General features: G+C 40.1%; 1 protein-coding gene across 1 annotated transcript in view; it reads left to right on the forward strand.

Annotated features, from left to right (window-relative positions):
• The window catches only part of pigb (phosphatidylinositol glycan anchor biosynthesis, class B), a 40984-nt gene extending 27575 nt beyond the window's left edge, over positions 1-13409 (forward strand). The window contains exons 10-12 of the mRNA XM_063064514.1: positions 889-1105; positions 5645-5825; positions 12131-13409. Coding sequence (XP_062920584.1) covers positions 889-1105; positions 5645-5825; positions 12131-12259 — 527 coding nt within the window. The 3' untranslated portion in view covers positions 12260-13409. The remainder of the gene's footprint in view (positions 1-888; positions 1106-5644; positions 5826-12130) is intronic.
• The last annotated feature ends 2914 nt before the right edge of the window (positions 13410-16323 follow it).

Raw genomic sequence — 16323 nt, forward strand, 5'->3', positions numbered from 1 at the left:
ATTCAGGTTAAGGTAAAATCTAAATATTTCTAAACAAGTCTTTATTTTGAAATGTGTTAGATTTTGAAATTAGGGAATCACAGTACACAAATTTAAAATGAACTTTATGGAGTCAGCTAATTTAAGTGATAGTTACATTTCAATAAACTATTTAAAAACTTTTTTACATCATTCTCACTGTTACTAAATGCAGGAATATTCTGTGAGAACATGAATTCCTCTGACCACTGATCTCTGGAGGTGACATAGGTGAAATTTAGCCTGCAGAAATGAGTAATGGAGGATGTGTAATAGTGCATGGAAATAATGACAACAATTACTAATTTTCTGTGTTTAACTCATGTGTACTCTGATGTTGCTCTCAGATTTACTCCATTAGAATAGTATATTCTAAGTGTCTTTGGGGGTAATAGTCCTAATTGTTCTCAATGCAAATCCCCATCCCATGTCTCTGATTCTAGCCTGTTTACTTCTAGAGGAGGGGTTCCCAAGCTTTTTTATGCCACGGACCAATACCACTCAGCAAGGGGTCATGGACCCCAGGTTGGGCACCCCTGTTCTAGAGGATGTTTGATGACACATTTTGTTGTGTTATTAGAAATAAGTTTGTGTTTTACTTGTTTTATCCTTTAATCTTACATTTTATAAAATATTGAAAAACTCTTAAGCAATTTATTCCTGAAAATTGAGAGTAAATTTGGTAAACTGCATAATTTGTTTAGATTATTAGTTTAACTGGTTGCTGAGCCATTATACTTTGTCCTCTTGTTTGTGTACAGAATTTTTTTAAGATTCTGTACAGTCATATTAATTCAAATAGAACTATGTACTAAGCGTTTTTTCTTGCTCTTCTCCCCCCATAATGAACCTGCCAACTTCTATTTGCAGGGTATTCACTGGCTAATTTGAAAGCTTGGAAGAAACCAGCAGTCATTTTCCTGTTTCTTTCCAATTTGTGTTTAATTCTGTATACTGGATTAATTCACCAGCGTGGAACACTGGATGTAATGCACTATGTTCAGAAACTCTGTAAGGGCACCATGCTGGAGAAGGAAGAGCCCTCTGTGTTCTTTCTGATGCCTTGTCATTCAACTCCATTCTACAGGTATGTTGAGTACATAAAACTGCTAATATCGAACTTGAAATGACCACAACTGTGTGGAGTTTGACATCCTTGTGCATGTTTTGTATAATTGTGTGCTGGCAAAAACAGATTTGGAGGGAATAGTTCATTTACTGGCCAAGTCTATGAGAACTAAACATGGAAAGGTTTCCAGGTAGCAAAGGTTCTAATTTGTGATAAAGGCTCTATATATTCTTTCCAGATAGATGAAATGAGTTATGGAAAATTGAATTAACTTCTAAATTTATCGTAAGTTCAGAGTGACATGGCTTAAAACAACATTTCTTCAAATAGCCATCACTTTGTGTGCTGAAAATGCAAATTGGTAATGAGTAGTGGTTTAAAAAGGTATGTTTTAAAGTTAACAGTATCTGATAATTCAACTGATAAATTTACTATAATGATACTTGTAATATTGGCAATATGCTCACTGCTAATTATAATCATGTTAGTGCTTGATCATTTCTAAAGAACTATGAGATGAACTTTATTCTTCCTTTCTTCTCTCCTTCTGACCAAAAAAAATTATAATTCTTACATTTTTTTGTAAGTTGTGTGGTTTGTATAAAAATACATGGACAGGAGAAAAATATAGTTCATATTTCATGAGAACTGTGTGTAACTTGTATTTGAATCTAAATTTTAAAATGCAAAAATTATTATTAGGGTTATTGCAATTTGCCTATCCCAACAATAGGTCAACGGCAGATGCAATCTCAATAGCTCTTCACACAACTTTAGACCACATGGACAACACAAACACCTATGTCAGGATGCTGTTCATCGACTATTGCTCAGCATTTAATACCATCATTCCCACAATCTTGTTAGAGAAGTTGCAGAACTTGAGCCTCTGTACGTTCCTCTGCAATTGTATCCTCAACTTCCTAACCGGAAGACCACAATTTCTGTGGATTGGTGATAATATCTCCTCCTCACTGATGATCAACACTGTTGCAACTCAGGGCTGTGCGTTTAGCCCAATGCTCTACTCTCTTTATACCCATAACTTTGTAGCTAGGCATAGCTCAAATACCATCGATTAAATTTGCTGATGATACAGCCACGGTTAGTAGGATCTCAGGTGGTGACGAGAGGGTGTACAGGAGTGAGATATGCCAACTAGTGGAGTGGTGCCGCAGCAACAACCTGGCACTCAACGTCAGTAAGACAAAAGAGCTGATTGTGGTCTTCTGGAAGGGTAAGATGAAGGAGCACATGCCAATCCTCATAGGGATCAGAAGTGGAGAGAGTGGGCAGTTTCAAGTTCCTGGATGTCAAGATCTCTGAGGGTCTAACCTGGTTCCAACATATCGATGCAGTTATAAAGAAGGCAAGACAGAGACTATACCTCATTAGGAGTTTGAAGAGATTTGGTATGTCAACAAATAAATGCAAAAACTCCTATAGTTATACCATGGAGAGCATTGTGACAGGTTGCATCACTGTCTGGTATGGAGGGGTGGGGGCTACTGCACAGGACCGAAAAGAAGCTGCAGAGGGTTGTAAGTTTAGATGGCTCCATCTTGGGTACTAGCCTACAAAGTATCCAAGACATCTTCATAGAGTGGTGTTTCAGAAAGGCAGCATCCATTATTAAGGACCCCCAGCACCCAGGATATGCCCTTTATTCACCGTTACCATCAAGTAGGAGGTACAGAAGCCTGAAGGCACAAACTCAGTGACTCAGGAACAGCTTCTTCACTCTGCCATCCGATTCCTGAATGGACATTGAACCTGTGAACACTACCTCATTTTTTTAACATATATTACAGGTGTCCCCCGCTTTTCGAACGTTCGCTTTACGAAACCTCACTGTTACGAAAGACCTACATTAGTACCCTGTTTTCGCTTTCAGAAGGTGTTTTCATTGTTACAAAGAAAGGCAGCGCATGCCCCGAGCAGCCACTCTTTCACGGATTCGGAACAGCGTTGCTTAAACACGTTGCATTGAACAGCCATTAGCAAGATGAGTTCTAAGGTGTCGGAAAAGCCTGAAAGAGTAAGGGTGTTACACTTAGTGTTAAACTAGACATAATTAAGCGTTTCAATCGTGGTGAACGAAGCAAGGACGAAGTGAGTTTGGCTTGTGGAAGTTGACGAAGATGATGTTGAAGAGGTTTTGGCATCCCATGACCAAGAACTGATAGATGAAGAGCTGATGCAATTGGAAGAGGAAAGGATAACAATTGAAACCGAATGCAACCGAATGCAGAAAGTGAAGCAACTGCGTGAGATTTTCACTGCAATGATAAAGTACGACTTTAATTTTGAAAGGGTACGTAGGTTTAGGGGATATTTGCAGGATGGTTTGAGTGCTTACAAACAAGTGTATGATAGAAAAGTGCGCGAGGCTCAGCAGTCAAGCAAGCCTTCCACATCAGCCACAGCCGACGATGAACCTCGACCTTCGACATCGAGGCGGGCAGTCATAGGAGAAGATGAGCTGCCTGCCCTGATCAACGATGAGATGACACCCCCGTGTCCCACCACCCCAACCCCCGGGCCCCGGACAGATACTGTACCGATTCGTGAAGAACGCAGCGGTAGCCGGGAGGCACACAGCACATCGTTAAGAAAAAAGCTGAAATAAACATGCTAATTAATTAGGTACTGCCTAGCACGTAATTGTCGGCCCAGATCAGAAGCGATGCAATCGGAAATCGCCTCTGATCTGCGCCGACATTTACGTGCCAGGCAGCACCTAATTAATTAGCATGTTTACTTCAGCTTTTTTCTTAACGATGTGCTGTGTGCCTCCCGGCTACCGCTGCGTTCTTCACGGCAATGTATCGGGTCGGCTGCCCAGAGGGTAGGGGCCACTGCACCACCCAGCCTGCAACGGCTCAGTCTAACACACCATCATCAGTGTGCTCGGCGCTGTTTTCCCAATTCCGGTAAGTGATACTACACTGTACATACATTATTTCTACTTTATATAGGCTGTGTATTTTTACGTGTTATTTGGTAGATTCGGCAGCTTCATAGTTTAAAGGTTACTGGAGAGCACGTTTATGCCAACAGCGCTTGCATGAGATTTTCTGCCAAAAGCGCTTGCGTGAGATTTTCACTACGGAGATCTGTGCAGGCAATCGTTGTAGAGAAGTATTTCTACTTTATATAGGCTGTGTATTTATCATATCATTCCTGCTTTTGCTAAATGTTACTGTTATTTTAGGTTTTATGTGTTATTTGGCATGATTTGGTAGGTTATTTTTGGGTCTGCAAGCGCTCACAAAATTTTCCCATATAAATAAATGGTAATTGCTTCTTCGCTTTACAACATTTCGGCTTACGAACCGTTTCATAGGAACGTTCTACCTTCAGATGGCAGGGGAAACCTGTATTTCTGTTTTTGCATGATTTTAAATCTATTCAATATACATACACTGTAATTGATTTATTTATTGTTTATTTTTTCTTCTATATTATGTATTGCATTGAACTGCTGCTGCTAAGTTAACAAATTTCACGACACGTGCCAGTGATAATAAACCTGATTCTGAGAAAACTTGCTTCAAATTTGGTAGGCTCTGAATTGAAATATTTTTCCAGAAGTTTAAGTGCAGCAACAATGTTGCAAGTTTAGGGCAACATTGAGGCATATCTTTAAGAGGAGTCATTAAAGTGAATCCTAGTCTACCCTCTAAAGTAGCTATGTGAAGATGGACATTGTTGTACTCTGGCTAATATTTGTCCAAGTACCGACATTGACACATGTGTAGGATCTTGTCATATGCAGCTTAACTGTTGAACTGCCCTGTATCACATTTGTGACCTTCAAGCAAAATATTTCATTAGCCATGAAGTGCTTTGATATATCCTAAGGTACTACATAAGTAAAATGTATTTAATTCTTTATTGCAATATTAGAAATAGAATGAATACCTTGCCACTAAACTAATTGGCATGCATGCAGTCATTTTCTTATTTAGTCACATGTTCAATACCAAAGTTAGTGTATAGAAAAGACAGTATTCTGTTTGTTCACAGTGACATCTTGAATAAAAAAATAAATCTAGATATAAAATGATGCTTGTGTGACTTGTTCTGTCCTACTTAATTTTAGTATTAGTAGTAGAAAAGGAATGGACTTTCTACAAGTGCTGCAACGTAAAAAGCAGTAGTCAAGGGATCTGTGAAACGTCTGAAGCTGTCATCCTTCCAATACAACTGCATACAACTAAAGTAATAATATCAAAAAAAAAGGACTATTGTGACTCAAAAGCATGAGTTTGGATCTTTTGTGAAGATCTTTTTAAAAAAAAACAAATACTTCTACTACATCACAGAAATGGACAAATATTGCAAGGTTGTTCTGCAGAGCTTTAGTAAAGATCTTGGAGTAGAGTCATAGAGTAGGACAATTTGCCCGTGATTGGTTCATATCCCTTTAATCTATGTACTTGTCCAAGTGAGTAGGTCTTTAAGCAATTCTCACCTCTGGGAAAAGTCATTAAGAGGAATTATGCTTTGGATTTCTGCATGCAGTTTAAATATTCTTTCTTGTTGTTTCATCAGCTATGTTCATTGCCCAATAAAAATGGACTTTCTGGAATGCCCTCCTGACCTGAGTAGAAATATTTCCTATGTTGATGAAGCTGACTTGTTTTTCAAGGAGTCCCTTACGTGGTTGAACACAAGATTTTATAATCAAGCCTCCCTTCCCACTCATCTAGTCTTGTACAATGTATTGGAACAGGTATGCATACAATTGTTCTATTTTTGTTCCCTTATATAATTGATTAGTTTTATAGATGGTGGAATTGCCTTGATTTTTACTGCATTTCTTTTTGTGTATTGTAGGCTTTCATAATAATGAAGTGTCAGTATAGAATCCTGTCAGTTCAGAGAGTTCTTTGCTTTTTTTCAAATATAAGGGTTGGGAATAGATGAGTCTTGATTCTTTTCATGGGAAATGGGAAATTAATTTGAGAAACTCAGGCCTGACCCCAGAATCCTTCAGAAGTAGTTTTTAAATTTAAGAATTTCCTTTTTCCTCCCTCACATCTCATTTAAAGTGAAGATATTGTGACTGTTACCAAATGAGGGCAAAGCAATTCTGGCAGTACGATAATGGAGATTAAAGATTTGAGATGCAGCTAGTCCTGTAGTTTAAACTAAAATGTGGGAGCATGGAAGCAATGCATTCAAAGAGGGTAATCACTTCATCGGGGTCTCTCTTCCCGCTATTACAGACATTTACAACCACACGCTGCATCCGTAAAACTAACAGCATTGTGAAGGACCCCACACACCCCTTATACAAACTCTTCTCCCTCCTGCCATCTGGCAAAAGGTACTGAAGCATTGGGGCTCTCACGACCAGACTGAGGAGTCCCGTGTAGGTCTGAAGTCTAATGTAGTTTCGTGTTGTTTCACTTAGTCTAGTGTAGTTTTGTGTTGTTTCACGTAGTCTAGTGTAGTTTTGTGTTGTTTCATGTAGCATCATGGTCCTGGAGGAACGTTATTTTGTTTTTACTGTGTACTGTACCAGCAGTTATGGTTGAAATGACAATGAAAGTGACTTGACTTCGAGATTTCACTAAACCATAAAGCCAAGCAGCTTTGTTATTAGAGTTATGCTATGATAATAGAATCATACAGCATTCAGTTTGTCGACACTGACCAGTGAGCACCCTCCTGTATTAACCCCATCACCAATACTTGGTCTCTCGCCCTCCATGTCTACGTGGTCCAGATGCTCATCTGGACACTTTGGACACTTCTTAAATGCTGTCAGTGACACAATTTCAACCACTCTCTCAGATAGCATGTTCCAGGTATTTGCTACTCTCTGGGTGAAAAAGTTCTCCTCATATCCCCTCCGAATCTTTTCCCCTCTTACCCTAAACCCTAGTCCTCTAGTTTTATCTATCTCTGATATAGGTAAAAGGTTTCCTGCAGTCTACTGTCTTTACCCCTCATAACTTTATACATTATCATGTCACCTCTTAACCTCTTCTGCTCCAGACAGAACAGAACGAGCATCTCCAATCCCTTCTCATAACTGAGCTGCTCCTTTCCAGGCAGCATCCTGGTGAATCTTCTCTGCACCCTTTGCAGCACTGTCACATCATTTTCTTTGCCTTTGTAACCACAACTGCACACACAATTGTGGTTGAGGTTCACAGTGCCTCTAAAGTTGGATCAAAGCTCTTTACATTATTGATTGTCCTTACTAACGAGGGCCAGTATCCCATTAGTCTTGATCATTTTGTCTACCCGCAAAACACACAAAATGCTGGAGGAAGTCAACAAGTCAGGCAGCATCCATGGAGGGGAATAAACAGTTGATGTTTCAGACCGAGGTCCTTCATAAGGACCAGTCCCAATGTAGTGTCTCAGCCTGAAACATCCCAGTCTGTTTATTCCCCTCCATAGATGTTGCCTGACTTACTGATTTCTGCAGCATTTTGTATGGGTTGCTTGAGATTTTCAGCATCTGTGGAATCTCCTGTATCTACGTTATCTACCTGCTGAGCTATCATCATGGACTTAAGGATCTCAAAGTTTCTGAATATTCCACAGTTGCGTCTAGAGCTTTCGTCGGTCAGAGTTGACCATGGATATTGCGTCCCAGCTGTCTAGATACGCAAGCCCAGGCAGTACCCATTTAGCAGGCTCCCCCTCGATGAATGAACCCAAAGGATTGGTAGAGACCGATACAGTTTGGTACCAGAAGCGTCACAGGAGTTTCCAGTCAGCATTGAAATCAATGTAGGACTGCCTTAGGGACTCAAGATCCAGATTTTTCCCTTGGAGGGGTTTACTCCAGAAGCCTTCCCCATGAGTGGATATAGCTGCAAGGCAGTGGAGGTTTGAGATCAGAGTTTTTCTCCTCCTAGATGGGTTGCCAACCATGGCTGACAAGCCCCATCTGCCCAAGGCGATTGGTTTTAAGGTGCCAATAACTTGCCTTTGCTTCTTCTCCTGTTAATAGATCGGTTCTGCCGGGCTTAAAAGCTGAGCCACATGTGGAGGCCAGGAGCTGGACTTGGTAATCAAAGGCTATTTGAGGCACATGGCATTGGGAGCATTTAATAGGTAGTGGGAGCTTGTCCCCATTACCACCCCTGCTATAACAACCTTAAGGAACCACAAGACCTTGCCATTACTGTATACAGTATGTCCTAACCTCAATAGTGCTCCAAAAATGCACCACCTCTCATTGTTTGAATAAAATCCCATCTCCTAGTTTTCAGCCCATTTCACTAATGCATTGATACCTCTTTGCAGCCTAAAATTACTTTCCATTCCATCACTCACCTCTGAGTGGGTGAGCATCTGGGGCACAATGACCACCATTCCCTGGCCTTTAACATTATCATGGAAAAGGATAGAATCAGAGAGAACAGAAAAATTTTTAATTGGGAAAGGGCAAATTATGAGGCTACAAGGCTAGAACTTGCAGGTGTGAATTGGGATGATGTTTTTGCAGGGAAATGTACTATGGATATGTGGTCGATGTTTAGAGATCTCTTGCGGGATGTTAGGGATAAATTTGTCCCGGTGAGGAAGATAAAGAATGGGAGGGTGAAGGAACCATGGGTGACAAGTGAGGTGGAAAATCTAGTCAGGTGGAAGAAGGCAGCATACATGAGGTTTAAGAAGCAAGGATGAGGTGGGTCTATTGAGGAACATAGGGAAGCAAGAAAGGAGCTTAAGAAGGGGCTGAGAAGAGCAAGAAGGGGGGGCATGAGAAGGCCTTGGTGAGTAGGGTAAAGGAAAATCCCAAGGCATTCTTCAATTATGTGAATCAAGAAAGGATGACAGGAGTGAAGGTAGGACCGATTAGAGATAAAGGTGGGAAGATGTGCCTGGAGGCTGTGGAAGTGAGCAAGGTCCTCAATGAATACTTCTCTTTGGTATTCACCAATGAGAGGGAACTTGATGATGGTGAGGACAATATGAGTGAGGTTGATGTTCTGGAGCATGTTGATATTAAGGGAGAGGAGTTGTTGGAGTTGTTAAAATACATTAGGACAGTTAAGTTCCCGGGGCCTGACGGAATATTCCCCAGGCTGCTCCACGAGGCAAGGGAAGAGATTGCTGAGCCTCTGGCTAGGATCTTTATGTCCTTGTTGTCCACGGGAATGGTACCAGAGGATTGGAGGGAGGTGAATGTTGTCCCCTTGTTCAAAAAAGATAGTAGGGATAGTCCAGGTAATTATAGACCAGTGAGCCTTACATCTGTGGTGGGAAAGCTGTTGGAAAAGATTCTTCGAGATAGGATCTATGGGCATTTTGAGAATCGTGGTCTGATCAGGGACAGTCAGCATAGCTTTGTGAAGGGCAGATCGTGTCTACCAAGCCTGATAGAGTTCTTTGAGGAGGTGACCAGGCATATAGATGAGGGTAGTGCAGTGGATGTGATCTATATGAATTTTAGTAAGGCATTTGACAAGGTTCCACACGGTAGGCTTATTCAGAAAGTCAGAAGGCATGGGATCCAGGGAAGTTTGGCCAGGTGGATTCAGAATTGGCTTGCCTGCAGAAGGCAGAGGGTGGTGGTGGAGGGAGTACATTCAGATTGGAGGATTGTGACTAGTGGTGTCCCACAAGGATCTGTTCTGGGACCTCTACTTTTTGTGATTTTTACTAACGACCTGGATGTTGGGGTAGAAGGGTGGGTTGGCAAGTTTGCAGATGACACAAAGGTTGGTGGTGTTGTAGATAGTGTAGAGGATTGTCAAAGATTGCAGAGAGACATTGATAGCATGCAGAAATGGGCTGAGAAGTGGCAGATGGAGTTCAACCTGGAGAAGTGTGAGGTGGTACACGTTGGAAGGACAAACTCCAAGGCAGAGTACAAAGTAAATGGCAGGATACTTGGTAGTGTGGAGGAGCAGATGGATCTCTGGGTACACGTCCACAGATCCGTGAAAGTTGCCTCACAGGTGGATAGGGTAGTTAAGAAAGCTTATGGGGTGTTAGCTTTCACAAGTCGAGGGATAGAGTTTAAGAGTCGCGATGTAATGATGCAGCTCTATAAAACTCTGGTTAGGCCACACTTGGACTATTGTGTCCATTTCTGGTCACCTCACTACAGGAAGGATGTGGAAGCATTGGAAAGGGTACAGAGGAGATTTACCAGGATGCTGCCTGGTTTAGAAAGTATGCATTATGATCAGAGATTAAGGGAGCTAGGGCTTTACTCTATGGAGAGGAGGAGGATGAGAGGAGACATGATAGAGGTGTACAAGATAATAAGAGGAATAGATAGAGTGGATAGCCAGCGCCTCTTCCCCAGGGCACCACTGCTCAATACAAGAGGACATGGCTTTAAGGTAAGCGGTGGGAAGTTCAAGGGGGATATTAAAGGAAGGTTTTTTAACTCAGAGGGTGGTTGGTGTGTGGAATGCACTGCCTGAGTCAGTGGTGGAGGCAGATACACCAGTGAAATTTAAGAGACTACTAGACAGGTATATGGAGGAATTTAAGGTGGGGGGGGTGATATGGGGGGGGCAGGGTTTAAGGGTCAGCACAACATTGTGGGCTGAAGGGCCATACTGTTCTACGTTCTATGTTCTGCACTCCTCCAATCTTTGTCATTTTCCAACTTATTGATCTTGCCTTCCATAGCGACATCCATGTTATTACAAGCAGCAAGGAGCCCTGCCGTGAGGGGCACCACTAGTCATAGACATTATTTGCAAAAGCAAACCTCTTGTCACCCCTGTCTGTCTTCTATAGCAAAGTCAATTTAGTGAGAATCAGGTGTATTATCACTGTCTTATATGACATGAAAGCTGTTGTTCTGCAGCAGCAGCAAGTGCAAAGACAGAAAACCATTATAAATTACAAAACGAATAGTGCAAAAAAAAGGGAAAAAGGGAATAAAAAAAAGGGAATATTCATTGAATATTCAGAAGTCTAATGGCAAAGGAGAAACAGATGTTTCTGAATTGTTAAGTGTAGGTCTTCAGGCTCCTGTACCTCCCAGATGGTAGTACTGAGAAGAGGGCATGTCCCAAATGGCGATGGTCCTTAATCTTCTGGAGGCACTGCCTCTTTAAGATATACTCGTTGGTGAGGAGGGTTGTGTTTTGATGGTACTGGCTGGGCCTGAGACCCTGTGCAGCTTCTTGCAATCCTATGCATTGCACCCTCCATATGAGGCTGTGATGCAACCAGTGAGAATGTTCTCTTGTTCAAGATTATTGTCATCTGAATGTACATATATATAACGAAACGAAACTATGTTCTTCTGGACCACAGTGCGTGTACAATACATATCACACAGCACATAAACCAAAATATTACCCAAAATAAGTTAATAAAATATAATTCAAAATGCATGTAGTGTGCAGCTCAGGGAAACGGTAAGCAGTACAGTAAACAGCTCACTGCCCTAGTGACGAGACCTCAGTGTTGGAGGAGTTTTCATTAGTCTCAGTGCCTGAGGGAAGAAGCTGTATCCAGACTGGCAGTCGAGGTCCTTATGCTTATGTACTTCCTTCCTGATGGTAGTGGGTTAAAGAGGTTCTTGGATGGGTGGCAAGGATCCTCAACAATGCCCTTCGTCTATAACACTCCCGGTAGATGTCAGGAATAGGGGGAAAGGGAGATATCGGTGATCCTCTTAGCGCTTTTTCCTATCTTCTGTAAGATCTTGCAGTCCCGTGCCTTGCAGCTTCTGTATCACACAATGACGCAGCCAGACAAGACACTCTCGATGGTGCTCCTGTAGAAAGCTTATACAAGAAGGGAACTACATTTGCTGCCTTCCAGTCATCTGATACCTCATTTGTGTTTAATGACGATTTAAATATCTCAACCAAAGCCCAAATAATCTGTTACTTATCCTCCAGAGACATCCTGAAACAAATTGCGTCGGTCCTGGGGATTTATCCAAATTCAAGCCAATTAAGGCATTAAATAACTTCTCTGTATTTATAGGAAAATACCAATTAATATCATTGTAAATTTGAAAAAGGTGTTACATTACTGCAATTTTATACATCTTCTAACATTGGATTTTTTTTTATTTCTTTGTCTTCAAAGAACATTGAACCCTTCCTAAGGATTAAAAACTACGTGAAAGTGGCGACATTTTTTCATACTCATGTACCCGAAGGTCGAGTAGGAAGCCATATTCATGTATTTGAAAGGAAAAACATGGATAATAGGTGATAAGACTATTCAGATGTGTATGTGAATGTATTTACTGTTGTTTGTTTTTATAAAACAGTTTCTCTTCTTCAAACTTGTCTTTATTTTTGGGTATTCTAAGTTGATGTCTAGGGCATGTATTTACTCAAAGACAGATAATACTTAGAAAACACCCTGCTAATAGCATATGATGTGTTAACACAACTCATTGGGATCAGTAGTTAGCATGAATCTTGGGAAATGTAGCTTGTTAAACCATCAAGATATTTATTAGAATATTACCCTATTGCACTGGTAGGCAAGATGAGGATTGAGCTTATAAATGTTTCACTAAAATACAAAATGAAAATACTTTTTTGACAAGTTAAAATGAGACCTGATATGCCAGAATTAATGTCATATTATTGTTGTTCCACAATTTCATGATTGTAGGTAATTATTCTTCTGCTGAATCTGTTCAGCAGATTAGTCAATTGAATGGAATGAGTTTTTTCTTGGAATTTAGGGTGTGAGAAGACAACCTTAGAGATTCTTTTTGATATTATCAAACTTCAGTAATAATCTTTGTCCAATGATTTCTTTATTGTACTTTTATGTGCAAGTTACATTTAGAACTGCATAGTTTGTCATTAAAGTCAAATTGTATGGATGGATGGATGTGTCTATTGCAGTGTTAATTGGTTGTAGATTTGAACTTGAGGAATATGAGAGTTAAAACAGCTTGCTCAGCTAAAGTTGTTATTGTGCAAGGTAATATATTAGAGTACAAGATCTTAGTGGAATGAATTTTGCCTGCATCAGCTTGATGTTCTGCAGGCTAATAATACGGTGCCAGGGAATGAAAGAACAATCTGACCTTGTAGAGACATTATTATGAAAGCTCAACAGTTATTGTTTATAACCAATATACAAGCTGTAATCGATTCAGTGGACTGGTTTTGTGATTATACTAAGTCGTCAACTGTAACATAGAAATTTAATAACTCAGAAGGAGCCCATTCACCCCAGTGTGAACAGTTGGTTTAATGCCATCTCCAGCATAAGTAGTGTAACTGTCAGGTTACAGATCCTTTAAGAAAATCAGCTGTATCAAACATTGATTGTGTAATATCCTAATTATTTGCTTAAATTAATGCAAAAAAAAAAGCTACATAATATTCTGCAAATGCCAGAAATCCAGAGTAACACACACAATGCTGGAGGAACTCAGCAAGTCAAATAGCATCTATGGAGGGGAATAAATAGTCGAGGTTTTGGTCTGAGAGCCTTGATCTGAAAAAATGCAAAGAAAATTCATTTGAAAAAGTAATCTAGGAATTAGAATATGATTAAATAATTTTATTAATACATTATAAATGTGTATTTATGAAATCTTTGTCTCAGAATGCCCGAAGTGTTTAATTGCCAAATGTTGAAAACCAGACTCAGCATTTATGGGCCTATAAAATTTAAAACTATAATAGAGATCAATTTCCAAGAGTGGTGAAAATGGGTAAAGTTAATTTTGCATTAATACAACTTGCACTGAAGAGGAGGAGGAGGAGGGGAAGATTTACACAGATGTTCTCAGGGTTGGCTAGAAAGAAGGGTTACATAACCTATGGCTGATTATTATTTTTTTTATATAAAAGAAGCAGCTGAAGGAGTCAAAAATCAGTCACACAGCAGTGATGGAGGCTATTTTTGACAATGCCCATAATCATCAGTAATCTGTTCACCAAAGCCCGGTTTTAACTTTCTTGGACCGGTAGGCTTCTGGTTTCATTCAGCCCTTGGTCCAAATATGGATCAAAGACATGAATTCTACAGGTAAGTTATGGGTACAATAACTTATGGGTACAATAGCCCTTCAGCTACCTGACTATTGTATCTTGGTGCCCTGGTAAAACACAAATCAATGGACACCCAAGGAAATACACTCCAATCATGGGGCCTGTACCTTGCTCATAGGAAGATAGTTGCAATAACTAGAGTTCAATCATCTGAGCCCTTGGAAAATCACAGTAGTAGTTCCTTAGGGTAATATCCTGGGCCCAACTATCTTCATCTGCTTCATTAAAAACCTTCCTCCCATCCCATTTGCTGCTACAGTACCTAGAAGAGTTCCTCTTTGTCACCTGATTATTTTCTGTCAGTCACCTTATTTTCAGGTACTCCTGCATCACATTATGTACATACACTGTATATAGGCTAATTTGATGTATATATAGATACTCAACAGTAACTTGTAATTGTTTTATAGGATTCCTTTTATGTTGCTATTTATTGTTTTTATGCTAATTCAGATCCAGATTAACAATTATTGTTATCCTTTACACGTGTACTGAAGAATAACAATAAGCTAGTAAATCTTGAATCTCAACAAATGATGCAATCCATGGCTGCATGAAGCAAGAGCTAGACAATGTTCAGATACAGACAGTTAAGTGGCAGGTAACAACTATAATCATAAAACTGACAGGCAATAGCTTGCTTCGCTATAAGACAGGCTAAATACCCGTCCTTGACATTCAATATTAGGACCACGGCTAAATCCTCTACTCTTTACATCCAGAAGGTGGCATCCTGTAGATACCAAGGCTCCAAAGCCTTTATACCATCTGCAAGGAGCAAGTCTGGAATGTGGTAGATTACTCTGCACTTGCCTGGATGTATGGAGTGCCAACAACTATCAAGGTACTACCACTGAGGACTAGGCAGTCCACTTGATTGGCTGTCAATCAACCCCCTAAATTTCATTTCTACTACTGATGAATTTGCAATTGCACTCTGTACCATCTTACAAAATATACTGAAAAAATAGCTGGTGTTACTTATTACCTTAGGGCAACGGTGTTTTAGTTGCGTCAAAAATCAATCTTACAAAAAAAGTGAAAAGAAAAAATTTGAATATTTATAAAACGATTGACAAGCAAGGACAATAATAGCTCCATACTTATTCTTGTCCAATATGAACTCCTCCCTTACTGAGGGGGGAGGAGCTCCTTTTTCAGGCACCTTTAATCACCAACAAAGTTAACATGAATTAGAATATGATGCACCCCACAATGTAGTTACAATTAATTACAATATAAACCAGAAGTATCTACCTCAAAAAAAAGGATACAAACACCATATACACATCCCTATTACTAAAGAACTTGAATATTCCTCTGTGTATGGCAGAAAGGTATCATAAAGCCGACTTAAGCATATTAACTTGATTTAGAATTAAACTGAACTTTGGTGTCTGACTCTGAATGTATGTAGCAATGTGGAGGGAAAACAGTAGGTAGTGCCTACAAACAGTATTCACCCCCACCCCCAGAAGTTTACATTTATTGTTGTACAACATTGAATAACAGTGGATTTAATTTGGCTTTTGATGCTGAGCAACAAAAAAAAAATTTCATGTCAAAGTGAAAGCAAATTTCTACAAGTTGGTCTACATTTATTACAATTATTAAACAATAATTGCATAATTATACTCACTCTCTTCAAGTCAGTATTTAGTAGATGCACCTTTGGTAGCAATTACAGCCTTGAGTCTGTATGGAGAGACATCTGGACACTGCAATTTTTCCCCATTCTTTACAAAACTACTCAAGCTCTGTCAAGATTGCATGGGGATTGTGAGTGAACAGCTCCTTTCAAGTCCAGCCACAAGTTCTCAATTGGATTGAGGTCAGGACATTAACTTTGTTGTTTTATGCTTGCAGTCATTGTCTTGCTGGAAAATAAATGTTCTCCCAAGTCACAGTTCTCTTGCAGACTGCAGCAGGTTTCCTGCAGGATTTGCCTGTATTTTGCTACATTCCTTTTACAAGTCTTCCACGGTCTGCTGCAGTGAGGGATCCCTACAGCATGAAGCACCCGCCACACAGTAGAGATGGTGTGTTTTTGATGATGTGCAGTGTTTGCCTTATGCCAAACATAGTGTTTACTCAGATAGCCAAAAAGCTGAATTTTGGTTTCATCAGACCACAGAGCCTTCTTTCAGCTGACTTCAGAGTCTCCCATATGCCTTCTGGCAAACTCTAGCAGAGATTCCAGTTGTTTTTTTTTCCCCCAACAATGTCCTTCTCTTTGCCACTCTCCCATAAAGC

This window comes from Mobula hypostoma, chromosome 12, assembly GCF_963921235.1.
Source record: "Mobula hypostoma chromosome 12, sMobHyp1.1, whole genome shotgun sequence".
In the NCBI taxonomy this organism is placed as follows: domain Eukaryota; kingdom Metazoa; phylum Chordata; class Chondrichthyes; order Myliobatiformes; family Myliobatidae; genus Mobula; species Mobula hypostoma.